This window comes from Aegilops tauschii, chromosome 4, assembly GCF_002575655.3.
Source record: "Aegilops tauschii subsp. strangulata cultivar AL8/78 chromosome 4, Aet v6.0, whole genome shotgun sequence".
Classification (NCBI taxonomy): domain Eukaryota; kingdom Viridiplantae; phylum Streptophyta; class Magnoliopsida; order Poales; family Poaceae; genus Aegilops; species Aegilops tauschii.
Window position 1 is genome coordinate 451,908,081 of NC_053038.3, and position 20,293 is coordinate 451,928,373.

The 20,293-nt window shown below is 46.9% G+C and overlaps 1 protein-coding gene across 1 annotated transcript; it reads right to left on the reverse strand.

Moving 5' to 3' along the window:
- Positions 1-677: 677 nt before the first annotated feature.
- On the reverse strand, positions 678-7,361 carry LOC109779083 (ABC transporter G family member 22). The gene is made up of 9 exons (XM_020337684.4): positions 6,529-7,361; positions 6,200-6,417; positions 3,325-3,480; positions 3,049-3,232; positions 2,655-2,975; positions 2,281-2,568; positions 1,875-2,159; positions 1,358-1,465; positions 678-1,177 (listed from the first exon to the last, which is right to left on the reverse strand). The coding sequence occupies exons 1-9, from the start codon at positions 7,174-7,176 to the stop codon at positions 956-958; spliced, it is 2,430 nt and encodes an 809-aa protein (XP_020193273.1). The 5' UTR covers positions 7,177-7,361; the 3' UTR covers positions 678-955.
- Positions 7,362-20,293: the final 12,932 nt, after the last annotated feature.

Genomic DNA, 20,293 nt, shown 5'->3' on the forward strand with positions numbered 1-20,293 from the left:
GAGAGGACCTGGTCACCCATTATTTTTGGTCTGCTACAACACATACATCAAATTTGACACCTTAAGTTCATGCAACACTAAAAGCTATATCCGTTGTTCCTAAATATAAGGCCTTTTGGCAGTTCAATTTAAATTGCCAAAAGATCTTACATTCAGAAACAGAGGTAGTAAGTTTTTGAACTTGCTGGTGTAAGTTCTAAAACTTGTCGGTGCATATGTTTTGTAACTTGCATCTGCGCCATCCATCTCTGATCCTACGGCTCAAGTTAATTTTTTTTCGATTCTTTCACCACCAAGGCTGATTGTATTCTAGTACTAGCTAAACCATGTTCTTGCTATGTTGGCCTCCCTAGGACAGTGTTTGAAAACAACATCATATCAACTCTATAAAACTTCCCGTCAAAAGTAAAACTGTGCAAAAGAGTCTATATACTGGTTTTGAAGGGAAGGGGCCATCAAAACAATTATAGGCCTAGAGCAAGCGTACATAGTCAGACTGCCTACTACAACTTTTATGTATTTTTCATGCTACATGGAGCTCACTTGTCGGTGTGTTGCCGGACCTCGGCGGCTACCTCTGTGACCAGGAGAGGTAGAGCCGCCACCATGACCGAGGGTTTGCGGCGGCGGCGCTGGGCGCACGGAGGTCATCGGGCTTTGGATTTGAAGTCGCCGGCTTCACTGTAACATTCCAATAATCACTTAAAACATGTGGTGTCAACATTCAGAAGACAGTTAATGGCTAGCACTTGCTACCACTTCTCTAATCTGTTCCACGAGTTAACTAGCAACAGGCAGTACATTTCTCGCGCTCTGGACGTAGCAGAAAGACAGAACAGTGGGGAAAAAAAGATCCATCTTCTCGTGGCGCAAATATAAATACAGACTTCCCTACATGCAATCAAAAACAGCCGGTAAGAACTAGGAGCTAGTGCCCTCCGGTTCACTTGACCTGCTAGCCGTTCGAAGCCTTCACTCGCCTGAGGGACAGGTAGGCCAGCACCCGGTACCCGATGATCATCGCAACCAGGGCTCCGACTTCTGTCACGCCGTTATCCAGAGGTACGGAGGTCATCAGGATGTCCGGCACGGGGTCGTACTGCACCTTCAGCAGCAGCCTGTACGTGTGGTAGTTGAAGGACAGGTACCGGAGCCAGGATATGAATGGCGGAACTCTCTGCAGATCAGAGGGAAAAGGAGGGCAAATAGTCAGTAACCCAAGCCATATGCTAGTTATTACAAGATTGAAGACATGTGTTTGTTCAAGAAGCAATAATTCAGCCTTGCCCCTTCCATACGTAGTAGTAATAATTCAGCTTTATATCAGTTGATAGGTGTGAATGGTACTTGCTCTCACCTTTACAAAGAACCCTCCTGCTAGCATGAATGTCATGACTGTGACTGAAGCTAGAGTTGTTGCCTTCTTGATATCCAAGAGGGTAGCTCCAATTGCCAGTCCTAGTCCCTGCATACAACTTCCTTCTTGAGTCATAGATTTCAAATCACTGTTAATGTTCTTTTGAGGCATCGTGTAATATTATCATGTAGATTAGGAAACATTTTCCTTTACTTATAAGCAACACATCTGATGAAATGATAGACTAGAAAACGGTGTGCTTCTTTCCGAGGAAAAAAATAGCTTGCCATCTATTTATTTCGAGGCCTACTATTTAACATGAATTTGATGTTCGTTTTGTTTTATTAATCCAAAATAAAGTCTTTTTTTAACTAGTGCATGTATGGTGGCCACGTGGTTAAATAACAGAAAAAACTTTCAGAATATAAAATATCTAGGTTTACTTAGTTCACAAACAGCAATATAAGAGATGTCATGGGCATTGATTGTATGACTGAACCAGTTTTGACTGCCATACCTGAGCAGCAATGATGCTGAGAAAGACAGTCAACATGCTAAGAAAGAAACGCATGGCACTTGCTTTGAGGCCTGCCATGAAGTAGACAATCACCATAAATATGACTGGGAGGAAAAGGTCTAGTGGCAGATCACTTGTCGTTCTGGCCAAGAAGTATGCACTGAGCTTGTACATGTCAGCTGCACGCTCCTTGTTCAACATTGCCCTCTCTTGAGGGAATGTGAAGATGGCAGTAAACACAGGAAAGAAACCCCAAAACACGGCTATGAAAAACAGTAAGCCTGCCTGCATAGACGAGAGGGCAGTATCTTATGATGGTACATATCCTTAATTAGTTGTAGAAGTATTAAATTGACCAATTTAATTATCAATTACATGTATCAAATAATTATTTGTGTGCATATACCTGATCTTGTAGACCTTTTGGTGTGGTGGGATCAGAGTGCCACCAGAGCAAACCTAAGATAATTGATGTAGCTATGACCTGGGTGATTCTCATCCAGCTCAAATAATCATGCCGTCTTTCCTTGAGACCTCTACAGAAGAGGATGGAATACTGCTGGCACCAGTTTGTGCCCCACTCTCGTTTCGAAGATGTTATTGTTGCCTTCATATCATCACTGATCGGAAGTGGTGCTAGAAGCTTCTTCTTCTCCTTATATGCCACTCGATGCTCATAAGCATCAACAAGGTACTGCATGAAATCACATACAAATTATTCGTACAGATCTAAAACGATTTGTCTACTCACACACAAGCACATTGCTTTCATGTCTTCACCTCATGAACATCTTGTGCTGATGGCCTTAAGTTAATCTTGGAATTAGTATCCTGCAGATTCTGATTTTCCATGTGCACCTTGTCATCTAATTCGGAAGGAACAGAAACATCATTAGTGTTGCCATTGGCAAGATCCAGTAGAAACTCTGCTGGGTTCATTGCGATGAGCGGGTTGCATCCAATGGATGAAAAGTAGGGCATGGCTTCAGCTGTCTTCCCAAAGTAGAGCAAACTTCCTCTGCCCAGGAGGATAAGCTTGTCAAACTTATGAAACAGCCTGCTGGATGGTTGATGGATCGTGGTGATCACTGTCTTCCCAGTCTGCATCAAATAAACATAATTAAAGTTCAACTGAACTGTTGGGACAGCCAATGCGTAATTACTTTCATGTTACCTCAGCAATGTCATGTAGAAGTTGAACTATCCTAAGTGCTGTAGTTGAATCCAACCCGGATGTCGGCTCATCAAGGAAAAGCAAAGATGGATTGATTATAATCTCATTGCCGATGCAAACTCTTTTCCTTTCACCCCCTGAAACCCCACGCACAAAAGATCCTCCAATCATAGTGTCCTGGCACCTTCAAACACGCTCACACGATTAACCAAGCTGCCTTGTGAGAAGAGAAGAGCGATATGCATATAAACCAAAGAAAGTATATGCAGTATATACCTCTCGAGGCCCAGTTCATATATGATGTCCATTGCCCGTTCTTTCTTTTGCTCCCTTGTCATTGTTCTTGGGAGACGAAGTAATGCTGCGTATGTTAGTGTCTCCTTCACAGTAAGATGAGTAAAGAGAACATCATCTTGAGTCACAAATCCAATCCTGCAAGCCAAGTATAATTCCAATTGTATTATGTCAGAACAGCAATGGCATCGCAACTCGAGAGACATCCAAGCCTACTGCTAGCCTCACTAATCCTAATCCTCCAACAAAGAGTGCATGCAATGACGACAAGCAATATACTGTAGTTGGTTTCAGTCGACAACCAGAAACCAGGAGGACTATGGAGCACTGAACTGGGTCAGGAATTTTGCCGAACAGATTGTAGGCAGGTGGGTTCGCCGCGCACTGCTCGACCAAGAAGCAGGTACTTGATCTAACTCACTATCGTGACCGAATGAAGCACAGTCCTGAGCCACCGATTAAACCATGATGAGCGGCGCCCAAGAGATCGTCGTCGGTCGTCTTGGCATTTGTGGTGATGGGTAGAGCCGTAGAGGAGAGAGGACCCGGCTAGTGGTGGCAACCAAGCTTTCCGACAGGGTCATGACACGATGGTGAAGGGAACACGAAGAGACGAAGGATCGGGACACTAGGGGAAGGCGACGGCGAATGTCCTGATGCCGGAGAGATGCCTACAGAGTCGCCGGAGTTTGAGAAGACTCGCCGGCTCGCCGAGCAGGCCTCTCGCGCGTTGCCTGGCCCAAAAGAGGCCCAGCCACAGGGGCCCATACCCTTACTTGCCAAAGTTGCCATCACTGGCTCTATTTACCATGTTTGTCTAAAACAACCTTACCATTTTTTTTAGAATCCCATTCATTTTTTTAATAAAAAACCTAGCTATCTAGGCCGGTGCTAGGCGTCATCCGGCTGATTTCTTCAGGAAATCCGTCGGGTAGGTGGCCGTCCGATCTATCCCGCCCAAGCCGTTCGATGGGTCAACGCTTCGTCGCTTCCTTCCTCCCCCGAGTTCGTCGGTCCGTCGCTTTCTTCCTCCCGAGCACACGCAGCAGTTCGCTGCTACGTTGCCGACGGCAGCAAACGCCGGTGAGGGCTGCATCGCAGCACAAGACAGCCCACGACGGATGTTACATCGCAGCACAGGTGGCCGGCGACGGATGTTGCATCGCAGCCCCGGCGAAGCTCCAATGCAGCGCAGGGGTGCAGCAAAAGCTCCAAGGGAGGCCGGCGAAGCTCCATTGCAACGCCATGGCCGGTCCGTCGCGGTCGTCGTAGCAGCACCGGCGGAGCTCCATTGCAGCGCCGGAGTTGCAACTGCCATGGCCGGCCCGTTGCAGCACCGACAGAGCTCCATTGCATCGCCGGAGTTGCAACCGCCATGGCCGGTCCGTCGCGGTCGTCGTAGCAGCACCGGCGGAGCTCCATTGCAGCGCCGGAGTTGCAACCGCCATGGCCGGCCCGTCGCAGTCGCCGACGCAGCACCGGCGGAGCTCCATTGCAGTGCCGGAATTGCAACCGCCATGGCTGGCCCGTCGCGGTCGCCGACGCAACACCGACGAAGCTCCATTGCAGCCCGATGACCGTGCCAGCGCTCCAATGCATCAACGGCGAACGGCGGAGCTCCGCTGTAGCCTAATGACCACGGCGGCGCTCCAATGCATCAACGGCGGAGCTCCATTGCAGCCTGATGACCGCGGCGGTGCTCCATTGCAGCCCCGGCGAGCGACACAACGCAGCTGTTGTAGCACCGAAGAAGAGCTGCATCACCGCGCCCCTGTGCCTCTCTGCAGCGGCGTCAGTGCTGCATCGCCGGTAGTCATCGGCGACCCCCCATCGCGCATCACTGACGAGCGCTGCAAACGCAGCGCCGGGAAGTGGGCTTGGACAGCTCGCGTTGCAGCCGGGGGTAGCGGCGCATTGGCAGCTTGGGAGGCGCATCGATTTGGAGCTTGGGTGCCGTTGCTTGGAGCGCATCCATGGCCGCGGGAGTAGAGACCGTGCGGTGGTGGCGGCGGCCAGAGCAGGGAGCGGGCGGTGGGGACGAGGAGAGAAAGGGGATCGACCGAGTCAGGTGGAAGAGACGAGAAGATAAGGTTGATCGTGGGCGGGCCTGACCGGGACACGTGTCGCTCGTAGCGAGCGGTTTAAGCGAGGCAGTTTTCATCCGGTTGATAACAAACGTTTTCCAGCTATTTACCGAAAAGGAACCCTAAAAAACTGCACCAAAAATAAGCTCATAAGGAAAGAACTCGTCAACTCAAAAAACGGGAAAGAACTCGTCACTCTTTTTTCCAAGATGAAGAAAAAAAAACTGCCACTCTAGTCACACAGACAGGCACAGACACAAGACACAGACAGCACGTAGTGACAACCTAACTACTTAGAAAAATAATGCAACGGTAGACTGACAAGTCAAGCTACTTGCAGCCTCTATCTCAAAAGAAAAAAAGAGTCTTCACTTAATTAGACAAGGCAGCTGGAGGCCACCTTTTATCTTGCCGGCAAGCGAGGGAAGAACAAGAGCCACGAGATCGACCAGGACAGATTAGCAGGATAACCGTGAGTCGTGCCTAGCTAAGGCTCCTTTATTAGCCGATCGACACTTCTGACAGGCAACGGCCATGCATGGGCTACACGTACGTGACGTACCTGTAGCATGGGCTACACGTACCTCATGCACCTCCCATGCATCCATCGTGTTAAGCCACGCCACGCGATTTGATTAGGATTTGATTATTGAGAGATTATTCGTCGCAGGGCCTAATTAATGAGAGGTAAACTAAGCATGCCCTACTCTAGCTTTGGCTAGCTACGATTGCTAGGGTTAACTGGGTAGATAGAACTGGCTATGTGAAGTTACCTGCGCTTGAGGGACTTGCCGAAGGGCTCGTCGTTGTAGGAGATGCAGCCGTCGGCGGCGGTGGCCCTGCCGCCGAGCATGCTGAGCAGCGTGGTCTTGCCGCTGCCGGAGGGGCCCATCATCGCCAGCACCTCGCCGGGGCTCGCCGACCCCGATATCCCGCTCAGTATCTCCCTCGGCGTCCCCTTCACCGCCACCCTGTACTTCACCTCCGCAAACTGCATGCATGCATGGCAATGGCCGCCCCGGCGTACTCAGTTTAGGAGTCAGTTGTATGTGTTTGTTTTTGCTCTGCTTTGGTGTACTAGCAAGTGGAGTACTGTACGTACCTTGAGGTATATGGGCAGGGTGGGCTCTGCCATGAGGCTCTTGCGGCGCGTGGTGTCGGCGGCCTCGAGGTCGACGTCGTCGTCGCTGAAGGGCGCGAGCTCGGCGGAGGACATCATGTCCTGGGGCGGCGGGGTGAAGCCGGTGAAGGTGAAGGAGAAGCCGAGGCTGGCGCTGGAGGCGCGGCTGAGCGCGGCGCCGCTGCTGACGAGGTCCTCCATGTCCAGCTTCAGCTGCGCGCTGCGGGACTTGCGGATGTGGCTGCGCCCGTGGCTGTTCCCGCCGGCGCCGCTGCCGCCCGACGCGGAGCGCTTCCCGAAGCTGGACTTGCGCGACAGGCTGGCCACGTCGGCCGTGCTGAGCACCGTCTCCGCCGACGCCGTCCGGCTGAGCGACTGCGCCGTGGACGCCGACGCCGGCGCGGGCGGCAGCTGGTCCGACTTGCTCCGCCCGATCGTCCCGCCGTTGCCGTCCACCATCGGGCGCTCCATGATCGAGTCCATCGCCCGACCAACCTCGATCACCAGCTCGTACCACGTACCAACGTACAGGCAGAGTAGAGGACGTGTGTGTGTCGTAGACACTCTGACAGACAGACAGGTAGGTACAACTGTAGCTTTTACAGGAGCCGTGAGAGGTGATATATACATACATACGGGCAGGGCAGGGCCGGGCTGGGGAGCGCGAGCGATAGACGAGCAGCTGAGCTGAGCTGCATGCTCGGCGGGACGATGGGGAGGGGGGAGGGCGACGTGCGGGAGCGGGCGGAGGCAACGGAGGGGCGGAGGCGCGCCAGCGCAGCGCCGCGCATTGATGGCGCGGGAAAGTGGGGGTGTGGCTGGGCGCGCCCGGGCTGCCACCCTCCGCACATGTCCCCCCTCACGACGCCGTATCTCCCAGGGCACCCATCGGCCCGGCTGGAGGCGCCGCGCGTACCAGCGGCGCCGCGCGATGCGACGGGGTAGGGCCGGGGCCCGTCCATCGCCCGCCGGCCCGCCGTCGCCGTCGCCGCAAGCGCCGAAGCCAATCCGTCTGGCTGGCCTATCCTCGTGCGCGTGCCTGCTGCTTTTTCATGGATGGATGGATGGATCGGCTCGTCCGGAGCAGTAATTTGCTAACGTGGACGCACGCACGCATGACGTGCCAGGTGACCTCACGGACGGCTCAACCAGCCGGGCGGTACGCATCCAACAGTTGCACGGCTGACCCCAGTTCAGTCGGAGTCCAAGTACTTCACAGTTCACACTCACGTACAGTACGTAGAACGTACGAACGCCCCTGGCTTTATGCTTCCCATAATCATCGCACGTACAGCGCAATTAATCGGTCATCATGTGGGCTGCTCGTACGTACTGCACAATGGTGGACGATATTGATCGATCGTGTTTCCATCGATCGGCACCGAGTTTTCTCACTCACCTTCACTGTCTTGTTACGTGCTGACGAAACTGATTTACCAAGGCACAGTTGCATCCTAGCAGTGGCTAGACTGAGGCCTTGAATTTCATCCTCACAATGAAGGTCTTGGTCATGGGGAGGAGGAGTACGCTAAGTTCTGTTAGATTACCCCAAATGACAAGTACGTACGCGCTTTTGTGCTTTCCATAGTCAGACACACAACTCAATTGTTCATGTGAACTTCAACTAGTAACAATATATGGACTGAATGGTCGAGAATGACTTGGGCGCAACCCTAGCCCCCGCCACCCCGTCCCATCTCCTCCTGCCTATCTCGTCGTTGTCGGAGAAGCCATCAAGCTAGGCCAGTCGGGCCGCCGCCGACGGTTGGCTCGTCCCCTCGTTGCGGGGAGCCCTGCGGCTGGCGAGCGGCTTAGAGCATCTCTACCAGACCCCTTGTATTGCGCTGAACTGTAAAATAACCGTCACTTTACAGTTTTGGGCGGAAAAAACGGTCCGAACACACACCTTAAACGCCCCTCACCTTTAAAAATTTTGACGGGCGCGGTAAATCCCCCCCCCCCCCCCGACCCGTGAAAACACAGCCCCCCCTCCCGCCCTGTCGATGCCATGTATATTGCGAAAGCAGTTGGCAGGAGGGACATTTCAGCCCGCGCGCGTTCCCTCCCCCCTTCTGCAGCCCCGCCGTCATTGTCGCCCACCCGCCGCCTTCGATTCCGGCGCGCTGCTTCGCCGCCGCCCCGGATCCGCCGCGCCCAGCCGCCCCCGGGTCCCCGCCGCCCCATATCCGTCGTGCCCAGCCGTCCCCCGGGTCGCCGCCGCCCGCCCCGGATCCGCATGTGAGTCCTTTTCTATCCCTTCAAGTTTGATTTAGCGAAGGACTTCCGTTCATGCGAACCCGTTGCGATTTGTAGATGGATTTGAGCCCTTGCGAGGAATTTTTACTTGAGGATTCATCCTCGACTCAGACATAGAGACGCTACTCGAGAACAACCGGCAGTAGATGGTGGTGGCGGTCCTCACCGTGAAGGAGCTCGAGGATAGGAACAGAAAGAGACGCGGGAGGATCGACCGTCGGCCGTCTTTGCATCCCTCGCATCCGCCATCTCGGGAACGAGGTGCTCATGCAAGACTACTTCGCGGCGTCACCTACGTATCCGCCGCACCTCTTCCGGAGAAGGTATCGAATGCGCCGATCCATCTTCGTAAAAATAGTACAAGCTTGCGAGGAATTCTCGGTTTTTTACCCAAAGGAGAAACGCCGTAGCCGAAGGGTTTTAGCGCATATCAAAAAATCTCGGCAGCTATATATGCGGGTGATTGCATATGGCATTCTGGCTGACTGACTATGCCGACGAGTATCTTTGTATTGGCAAAGATACTACAATTGAGTCAGTGCGTAGGTTGGCCAAAGTGATCATCCGTGTCTTTGGTTCTGTCTATCTTCGGGCACCGAACGAGGAAGACACTAAAATGTTGATGGCAACAAATGAGAAGCGAGGTTGGCCGGGCATGCTAGGAAGCGTTGATTGCAAGCATTGGACTTGGAAAAACTGCCCGAAGGCATGGCACGGGCAGTATTGTGGCAAGTCACGTGATGCAACAATTGTGCTAGAGACCGCTGCATCCGAAAATTTATGAATTTGGCATTGCTTCTTTGGTTTGCCGGGTACTCTCAATGATATCAATATGTTGCATCGGTCTCATTTGTTTGCTAGACTTACTAATGGTGATGCTCCTGCTTGCAACTACGCGGTGAATGGGCATCAGTACACAAATGGCTACTATCTTGCTGATGGTATTTACCATTCTTGGTCTACATTTGTCAAGTTCATCAAGAAACCCAAAACTAGGAAGGAAATTGAATTTGTAAAGGTACAAGAGGCCGAGCGAAAAGATATTGAAAGAGCCTTTGGGTTTTTGCAAGCTAGGTTTGCCATTGTTTGTGGTCCTGATCGTTTTTGGGACAAGCGAACCCTGAAGAACATCATGACATGTTGTGTGATTCTTCACAACATGACCATCGAAGATGAGAGGGATATGATCTTGGAGTTCTTCTATGACAATGTCGGTAGCCGTGTGAAGCCATCCAGAAACCCTGACCGCATACAAGCATTTCCTCAGACATACCGGGAAATTGAAGACTCAAACACCCACCACCAGCTTCTGGGCGATCTCATTGAGCACCATTGGCAAAGGCATGGGTAGTAATAAAACCTGCCATTTTAAATTCATTTAATTTAATTCATGCGTGATTTGTATCTTGTTGTATTCGGGACAATTCTTGTATTGATTATAAGTTTAATTCTTAGATTTGAATAATTATTGTAATTTGGATGACTGTTGTATTGTAATATTCAGATTTTAATTTGTGTTTTATTTGTCAAAATCGCAGTCAATTGCTTTGTGTGTTTTGAGGGCCGAAATCGGCTGCGTCGGAACAGCGCCCAGAGCCCGGGTTTGCGGGCTCTGTTCCGCCGCAGCCGATTTCGGCCTTTAAACCATGGTTTTCTCGGCCCTTATCCGGGGTTTAAGGGTCGTAGCTTTAAGGGGTCTACTAGAGATGCTCTTAGTGGAGCCCGGACTGCTGGGCGGCGGCCCATGTGCCTATTGGTGGTTGTCGTGTCGCCATGGGCCATGGCTACAGGGACAGGGTGCTGGCAGCGATGGTGGTGGATCTGACCCTATTCCAATCCACAAAGGCTGGGGACGGAGGTTCTGGTTGACCGACAGCGTGATGCCTTTTCACATTTTGATCGTCGAGAGGGTTGGAGGGGCAGGGAGGACTAGATCATGACCTGGTCTGGTAAGGGCCAACCTCCCGTACATCGTCCACGTCTCATTCTTCATGACCCCTTCGACATAGATACACACAGTGATGCGACCGATGGAGCCGGTGGTTGTGGAAACTTAGCCGAAGAGGCTATTGGAGGTGATACATGCGATGTGGCCATGTGTCCCCGCGGGGTAGTCTCCCCCGCTTCTCGCCCATACGATGATGAAGTCTAATGAATATCTGTTGTATTTCGGTGATAGTTCGGGTGTGCTATGTATCGCCACAAGTAGATCTGGCATCTCAACAATTGTTCGATGTGTCGGTTTCATCCTATTCCGCGACTCTCATGCTAATCGGGACATCGTAGAAATATTATTTTGTGGCAAGATGGTGGCAACAACTTCGTAGGCGTTGTTTTCGTGACGCTATTTGAGTACCGGAAACTCGTAGGGTATGTAGGTGTAGGGCCACACACCTGCCAAGCCGTGCCAGCCACCCGATTGCCTCGCGATCCGCAAAGTCGTTGGATTTCGCATGAGGGCACAATTAATTTTAAGTTTTAGTTTCTAAAACTTATCATTTTGTCGCTAGTAGGTTCCGAAACTTACAAATTTATTGGTTTCTCATACTGTTTTAGAAGTTGAAACTTAAAGAAGTTTTAGAAAACTCATCAAAATAGATCTCATTGAAAGCCCTCGTCACCAGAAACACGAATATGTGGACAAAACTTAATTTGAAGCTTTTTGTTCTGAAGATATAAAATATTAAAATCAAAAGCCAAAATAAAGGGGGAGGGGGAGCGCGTGTCTCCGTCCTAGCATGCTACAAACCCCCCTCCCCTTCGAGTACCAGGCGTAAACTTTCCGGTGAAAATGTATGGACCAATTTCTTGACTAGTTTTAGATATCGTGTCATTCTAGAGACGGTGTGTAATCCATCCGATTCAGAATATGTGCCGTGGTTTTATCATCTCACTTACTTTGAATCGGGCTGAGTAATTAGTATCAACTTGATATTAATATGCTCTCTTCGTCCATGAGTAAAAAATGCATTGGTGCACCCATCGTATCTCTTCTTTTTAATTACCCCACTCTCAATACTAGAAAACTAAATGGACATAGAAAGTGAGGAAGCCATGTGTTTTGGTCTTGATTATCGTGTGATAAGAGAGATAATATTTTTTTTTACTTTAAAATGCATTGGGAAGATAAAACTACACTCTTTTGTGGACAAATTTTAAATATCGCATGTACATTTATTCATGGACGGATGGAATATTACCTTTTATCATAAAAATATGGATTGAATGGTCGATTTGGCACTGAGTTTTCGTAATCACATTCACAGTGATCACAACTTTTTCCTTTTGATAATACAAAATGATCACAACTTGTCTCCTCACGTACGAACTGACGAGACTGAAAGAACGAGGGAGGCACTGCCACTTCCACTGTCGCAGTGGCAAGTTGTGTCGACAAGAGCGGTCCCTTCCACGAATTAATGTGTACGTTCGGTACCAACTGAAAAGGAAAGTGTTGTCTTAGTAGGAAAAAAATGGTCTCTCATTAGTCAAGACTTGGAGCTCCATTGAAAAACAAAGACTAGCTTGGAGCAAGCACGCACACAATTGGAAAATGCAGTTGGCATGCCCACGAGGGTACACAAAAATTCCTATGGTCAATGGCGACTGCGTCGTAATTTAGTAGTTGGAACGACTTGGAAGAATATTTCTTTCTGAAGACTTCTGAGTACCGGTTCTTAGCTTATGGTGTCGTCAAAATAATGGATGTGACACTTCCCTGAGGTAGAGCGGAGGAATTTGTACTGATATGTAAATGCTATGAAGAACACTGGCGTACACGTTCTCAGGTGCAATTTACCATAAGGCATAAGGGCATCAAAAGTGTTCTTGTGAGCTCGAGCTCACATGCACTCTTTGCTACAGTAAAATCTGAAAATTTATTAAATATTCAAAACAATTTGAATTTTTTGACAACATACATTGATGTATTTTTCACATGCATGCAAATTTACACGGTGAAAATGACGTTCATGCAACTTTTGGCACAAAAAATATCAATGCTTCAAAATGCTTCCAAAAACAGTCAACATCAAGTTTTTTTTTCTGCCAAGACCCATTGTAAAAAGTTACACGCATGTGAAACACACATCAATGTTTGTTACCACAGAAAATCAGTTCTTTCTTGAATTTTTTAGCATTTTCCAGATTTTATTGTAGAAAGAGTGCATATGAGCTCGATCTCAAAAACTATTGTCTGGTTATCATTTTAAATTCTCAGGTCTTTTATGTTCAAGATCATCGGGTTCTCATTCAAATGGGGTGCAACAGGCAAAATATGCACATACACATAGCTTCACACTTCTTACCAATGCTAGGAGCGCGGTCTCCCTCCTTATACTCATAGCTTCAGCATTGGTAGTGTGAGATGAACATACCGCTCATCGTCAACTAACCAAAAAGGTCATACTTTTTTAACATAATACATACACAGACACTCATAGATATGTATATACACGTATCCCTATTGATGCACAGACGCACGGCAAATTTAACAAATTTGACCTGTGGACAAAATCAAATCACAGAATGAACTGCCCGTGAAACTATTTCACGCGGCTGACCTTTTTGTGTGACGCCCGACACAAAGGCGCCACACTACATTATGCAACGCCTCACAGGTAGGCGCTACACGCCTGGCCAGCGTTGCACCCCAGACTGCCTAAAAATTGCTAAGTCATTGTGCAGAGCCTAAGAGCTAGGCGCTGCACTGTATAGTGTGGCGCCTAGCTCTCAGGCGTTGCACTAGTGGTTGCACTACAAAATGAAGCAACCACTAGTGCAACGCCTAGAAGCTAGGCGCTACACTGTATAGTGTGGCGCCTAGCTCTCAGGCGCTGCACACTGACTTAGTAATTTTCGGATCACACGGGTGCGACGCTGGCCAGGCGTGTAGCGCCTAGCTCTCAGGCGCTGCACACTGACTTAGTAATTTTCGGATCACACGGGTGCGATGCTGGCCAGGCGTGTAGCGCCTATCTGTGAGGCGTTGCACAGTGTAGTGTGGCGCCTTCGTGTCGGGCGTCACACAAAAAAGTCAGCCGCGTGAAATAGTTTCACGAACAGTTCATTCTGTGATTTGATTTCGTCCATAGGTCAAATTTGTCAATTTTGCCCAGGCACACACCCTTCCCTATAAGTACTTTCGAGAGACTAAGTCAGCATATTATCTTGAGATTGACGAAGTCGCTATAAACATCTTCGTAGTTGATGAAATGTCTCCTCTCACTAAATGCACGTCGTCGAAAGGCCTGAAATAAATTCTAAAAATGCGAGCATCGATTTCAAATTCAGGACTTGAGTCTGATAGGCTGGGGATACCACTGTCACTTTAACCATCTAACCACATGTTGATTCGTTGGACAACTAAATCCACGACATTAATTTTCTCAGCGTGTCTCCTCACGTATGAATCGACGAGACGAATGCACTGCCACTGTTGCGGCGGGCCCTTCGCAGTGAGCAACTTGTGTCGACAAGAGCGCGGCCCTTCCGTGCATAGGTACGTTCAGTACCAACTGAAAAGGAAAGTGTTGTCCCAAGAGGAAAAAATGGCACCTACTACTGCACCAGTATCTCAATATTTTTGACCGAACTGTACCAGTATCTCATTAGTGAAGACTAGCTTGGAGCTAGCACGCGCCAATTGGAAAAATGGAGTTAGCATGGCCATGAGGGTACACAAGAAAGTTCCCACAGTCACTTGCAGGCGCTCATCAGTCGTAATTTAGTTATATTGCAGCGACTTGGAAGAATATTCTTCGTATGATTCAGACTTCTGAGTACCCGTTCTGGCTTATAGCGTCTGCAAAATGATGGATACAGCCGAGGAATTCGTACTGACATGTATAGCCGAACAATAACATTGAAAGGAAAAACACGGAGGTACAAGTTTTCAGGTGCAATGTAGTGTGCAGACATGCAGTAATGCACGACAAGGATTCCAGTCCTTGACGTTTCCACATTCCAGTACCATGCATGGCATGTTGTTTTAGAAGGGTGATGGCAGTTAGCTGGCTGGTACACGGTCTCGTAATGCTCTGAAAGGCTCACAAACAACCTGACGTAGACCATGGAAGTTTCTTTCGTTACTTTTTCCGAGTTAAATTGTTCTGATTGCAGGTCCTTCTAACGCTCAATGCACCCTTTTTTCTCACATTATTACTTCAATTTTACCCTGGTCGACAAACGATTTCCACCGATTGCATGTATACTTATCCAAAAACAGGGTGCCTAGGTAACACATGACCTGTCGATCAATCCCGGCGAGATTAGAGAGACATAACACATGATATAGCGGAGGAGTTTGTACTGACATGTATAGCAACGAAATATCAGATGAACACGGAGGAGGTACAAGTTTTTCAGATGCGATGTACCATATATATGGACTAAAGGGCTATTGAACAATTTGCTGGCTGATTTGTTTTCGAAAATGTTAAGGAGTTGACATTCTTTGGAAACATTTTTTTTAGGGAACACCCTCTGGTGCATTCGATCCCGCACACGAATCTCAAAGCAGCGACACTTCCTTTTGTGGGAGTGACACATAGGTTCCCTCCCATACACCATCCCGAGCAAACGACCTTGTGTATATCATGATAATTACTGGAGCATGTGTGGCAAATTCTCTGTGTATCATGGTAATTCGCCCTGCTGTAGGTTGTAGCATGGCAGTTCCTGAACATATGGGCAACTTTTTATTTTTCTTAGCCTCACAATTATCTCTTCTGCAACATGGCAAATCCCTGAAATGCAAGGCAATTTTCTCCGCTACAGCATGGCAAATCCATGCTGACAATTATCTCTTCTTAGCATGGCAAATTTCTCTGTTATAGCACGACAAATCTTTCTGTTATAGCATGTCAATTCCCGAACGTCCCCTGTGTGAGTATTTTTAAGAACGTTTGCTCGAATGATTCTCCCTGAGGAAACTTTTTCGCACCAGGGTCCTCCAGTAGGGAACGTCAACTCCCTATTGGCGTCCTTTTTTTTTATTCTCAGACTTTTTTGGCCCGATCATCGGGTTTGCATCCAAATGTCGGTGTTTTTCATTTCTAGTCCGTGTTTTGCTTTCGATAAACATGGATGGTTATTGGGCTGACTCAGTATGCAACTATGGATCTGCCTTTTAGTAGAGATAAACCATGTCTAAGGAAAAAAATCTACTATAAAAAAAGCAATGCCGAATTATAATTTATCTATAGTATACCAAATTTAAGGAGTAGTTTTGCCTCTAAAAAGAAGCAAAAGGGAAAACCACAAAAACATTATATAAAATTTGCACCCTCTTTGTGCAAAAGCTGCACCTCTTGTATCATGGTAATTCAAGTTAAAAGTAGGGCAAGTTTCAAATCCAATACCTTTGAGGTGCTCATGTACCAAAATAAGGTACTCCCTCTTATTCATATTAATTATCGCTCAAACGGATGTATCTACACGTATTTCAATGCTAGATTCATCCGTTTGAGCAATAATTAATATGAATCGGAGGGAGTAATACTTGTCACATGCTTCCTCCGTTCCAAATTACTCGTCGTGGTTTTAGTTCAAATTTAAACGAAAACCATGACGAGTAATTTGGAACAGAGGGAGTAGTACTTATAATGATAGTGATGTGCAACCTCTCAGAAGAAGTTCTTTTAAGTTCCATGGGATGGCCGGCCCAATATGGTAGTCGTGTCGATTCTTTCAGTAAACACATGGAATTTCATCGTTTATTATTTTTACCATTCATTTTTCTTTCTTTTTCTATTTCCCCTTTTTTTGACACTCTTCTATTTTCCCTTTCCCTTTCTCTTTTTTGTAATTTATTTCTCCTTTTTGTTTGTCTTTCTTTTTGAGAATTACATAACATTTCAAAAAAATGTATGACCATATATTCTGACACGTATGCATATATACTTTCTTCTTGAAAAACATGATAGTGAGGGGGGGGGGGATTTAGACTCATTATATATTTAATTTAATATTTAAATTAATAAATGATTGGTAGCAAGAAGACATGTGACTAGTATGCCCTAGGCGCGCCCACCACCCCTGGGCACGCCCTCCACCCTCGTGGCTCCCCTTACCGACTTCTTTTGCCTATATATTCCCATATACCCTAAAACCTTCGGGGAACAGAATAGATCGGGAGTTCCGCCGCCGCAAGCCTCTGTAGCCACCAAAAACCAATCGGGACCCTGTTCCGGCACCCTGCCAGAGGGGGGAACCCTCACCGGTGGCCATCTTCATCATCCCGGCGCTCTCCATGACGAGGAGGGAGTAGTTCACCCTCGGGGCTGAGGGTATGTACCAGTAGCTATGTGTTTTGATCTCCTTCTCTCTCGTGTTCTTGATTTGGCACGATCTTGATGTATCGCGAGCTTTGCTATTATAGTTGGATCTTATGTTGCTTCTCCCCCTCTATTCTCTTGTAATGGATTGAGTTTTCCCTTTGAAGTAATCTTATCGGATTGAGTCTTTAATGATTTGAGAACACTTGATGTATGTCTTGCCGTGCGTATCTGTGGTGACAATGGGATATCACGTGATTCACTTGATGTATGTTTTGGTGATCAACTTGCGGGTTCCGCCCATGAACCTATGCATAGGGGTTGGCACACGTTTTCGTCTTGATTCTCCGGTAGAAACTTTGGGGCACTCTTTGAGGTTCTGTTGGTTGAATAGATGAATCTGAGATTGTGTGATGCATATCGTATAATCATACCCACAGATACTTGAGGTGACAATGGAGTATCTAGGTGAAAGAAGTATGTCAGGGGAGCCACGAGGGGCCCACGAGGGTGGAGGGCGCGCCCAGGGGGTGGGCGCGCCCCCCTGCCTCGTGCCTTCCTTGTTGCTTCCTTGACGTGGACTCCAAGTCCCCCGGGTTGCTTTCCTTCAAAAAATAACTTCTCCAGAAGGTTTCATTCCGTTTTGACTCCGTTTGATATTCCTTTTTCTTCGAAACACTGAAACAAGGGAAAAAACAGGAACTGGCACTGGGCTCTGGGTCAATAGGTTAGTCCCAAAAGTAATATAAAAGTGTAAAATAAAGCCCATAAACATCCAAGATGGATAATATAATAGCATGGAACAATCAAAAATTATAGATACATTGGAGACGTATCAGCATCCCCAAGCTTAATTCCTACTCGTCCTCGAGTAGGTAAATGATAAAAACAGAATTTTTGATGTGGAATGCTACTTGGCATAATTTCAATGTAATTCTTCTTAATTGTGATATGAATATTCAGATCAAAAAGATTCAAGATAAAAGTTTAATATTGACATGAAAACAATAATACTTCAAGCATACTAACAAAGCAATCATGTCTTCTCAAAATAACATGGCCAAAGCAAGTTATCCCTACAAAATCATATAGTCTGGCTATGCTCTATCTTCATCACACAAAATATTTAGATCATGCACAACCCCGATGACAAGCCAAGCAATTGTTTCATACTTTTGATGTTCTCAAACTTTTTCAATCTTCACGCAATACATGAGCGTGAGCCATGGACATAGCACTATGTGTGGAATAGAATGGTGGTTGTGGAGAAGACAAAAAGGAGAAGATAGTCTCACATCAACTAGGCGTATCAATGGGCTATGGAGATGCCCATCAATAGATATCAATGTGAGTGAGTAGGAATTGCCATGCAACGGATGCACTAGAGCTATAAGTGTATGAAAGCTCAAAAAGAAACTAAGTGGGTGTGCATCCAACTCGCTTGCTCACGAAGACCTAGGGCATTTTGAGGAAGCCCATCATTGGAATATACAAGCCGAGTTCTATAATGAAAGATTCCCACTAGTATATGAAAGTGATATCATAGGAGACTCTCTATCATGAAGATCATGGTGCTACTTTGAAGCACAAGTGTGGTAAAAGGATAGTAGCATTGTCCCTTCTCTCTTTTTCTCTCATTTTTTTATTTTTTATTTGGGCCTTTTTCTCTTTTTTTATGGCCTCTTTTTTTTCGTCCGGAGCCTCATCCCGACTTGTGGGGGAATCATAGTCTCCATCATCCTTTCCTCACTGGAACAATGCTCTAATAATGATGATCATCACATTTTTATTTACTTACAACTCGATACTTAGAACAAAATATGACTCTATATGAATGCCTCCGGTGGTGTACCGGGATATGCAATGAATCAAGAGTGACATGTATGAAAGAATTATGAACGGCGGCTTTTCCACAAATACGATGTCAACTACATGATCATGCAAAGCAATATGACAATGATGGAGCGTGTCATAATAAACGGAACGGTGGAAAGTTGCATGGCAATATATCTCGGAATGGCTATGGAAATTCCATAATAGGTAGGTATGGTGGCTGTTTTGAGGAAGGTTTATGGTGGGTGTATGATACCGGCGAAAAGTGCGCGATTAGAGAGGCTAGCAATGGTGGAAGGAAGAAGAGTGCGTATAATCCATGGACTCAACATTAGTCATAAAGAACTCATATACTTATTGCAAAAATCTACAAGTTATCAAAGCAAAGTATACGCGCATGCTCCTAGGGGGATAGATTGGTAGGAAAAGACCATCGCTCGTCCCCGACCGCCACTCATAAGGAAGACAATCAATAAATAAATCATGCTCCGACTTCATCACATAACGGTTCACCATACGTGCATGCTACAGGAATCACAAACTTTAACTCAAGTATTTCTCAAATTCACAACTACTCAACTAGCATGACTCTAATATCACCATCTCCATATCTGAAAACAATCATCAAGCATCAAACTTCTCTTAGTATTCAACACACTCATAAGAAAGTTTTTACTAGTCTTGAATACCTAGCATATTAGGATTAAGCACATTACCATGCTGTTTAATACTCTCAAAATAATATAAGTGAAGCATGAGAGTTCATCTATTTCTTCAAAATAAAACCACCATTGTGCTCTAAAAGATATAAGTGAAGCACTAGAGCAAACGACAAACTACTCCAAAAAGATATGAGTGAAGATCAATGAGTAGTTAAATAATTATACAACTATGTGAAGACTCTCCCATTTAATAATTTTAGATCTTAGTATTTTATTCAAACAGCAAGCAAAACAAAATAAAATAAAATGACGCTCCAAGCAAAACACATATCATGTGGTGAATAAAAATATAGCTCCAAGTAAAGTTACCGATGGACGGAGACGAAAGAGGGGATGCCTTCCGGGGCATCCCCAAGCTTAGGCTCTTGGTATCCTTGAATATTACCTTGGGGTGCCTTGGGCATCCCTAAGCTTAGGCTCTTTCCACTCCTTATTCCATAGTCCATCGAATCTTTACCAAAAACTTGAAAACTTCACAACACAAAACTTAACAGAAAATCTCGTGAGCTCCGTTAGCGAAAGAAAACAAAACACCACTTCATGGTACTGTAATGAACTCATTCTTTATTTATATTGGTGTTAAACCTACTGTATTCCAACTTCTCTATGGTTTATAAACTATTTTACTACCCATACAGTCATCAAAATAAGCAAACAACA

What these genes read in the sequence shown, in the direction of transcription:
- LOC109779083 (XM_020337684.4), bottom strand. Translation starts at nt 7,176, where the DNA reads ATGTATATATCACCTCTCACGGCTCCTGTAAAAGCTACAGTTGTACCT. An exon ending in GGCAAGTCCCTCAAGCGCAG is followed by an intron (nt 3,481 to 6,199) that starts GTAACTTCACAT and finishes CTTGGCTTGCAG; the next exon opens with GATTGGATTTGTGACTCAAG. An exon ending in TCAGCATCATTGCTGCTCAG is followed by an intron (nt 1,466 to 1,874) that starts GTATGGCAGTCA and finishes AGTTGTATGCAG; the next exon opens with GGACTAGGACTGGCAATTGG.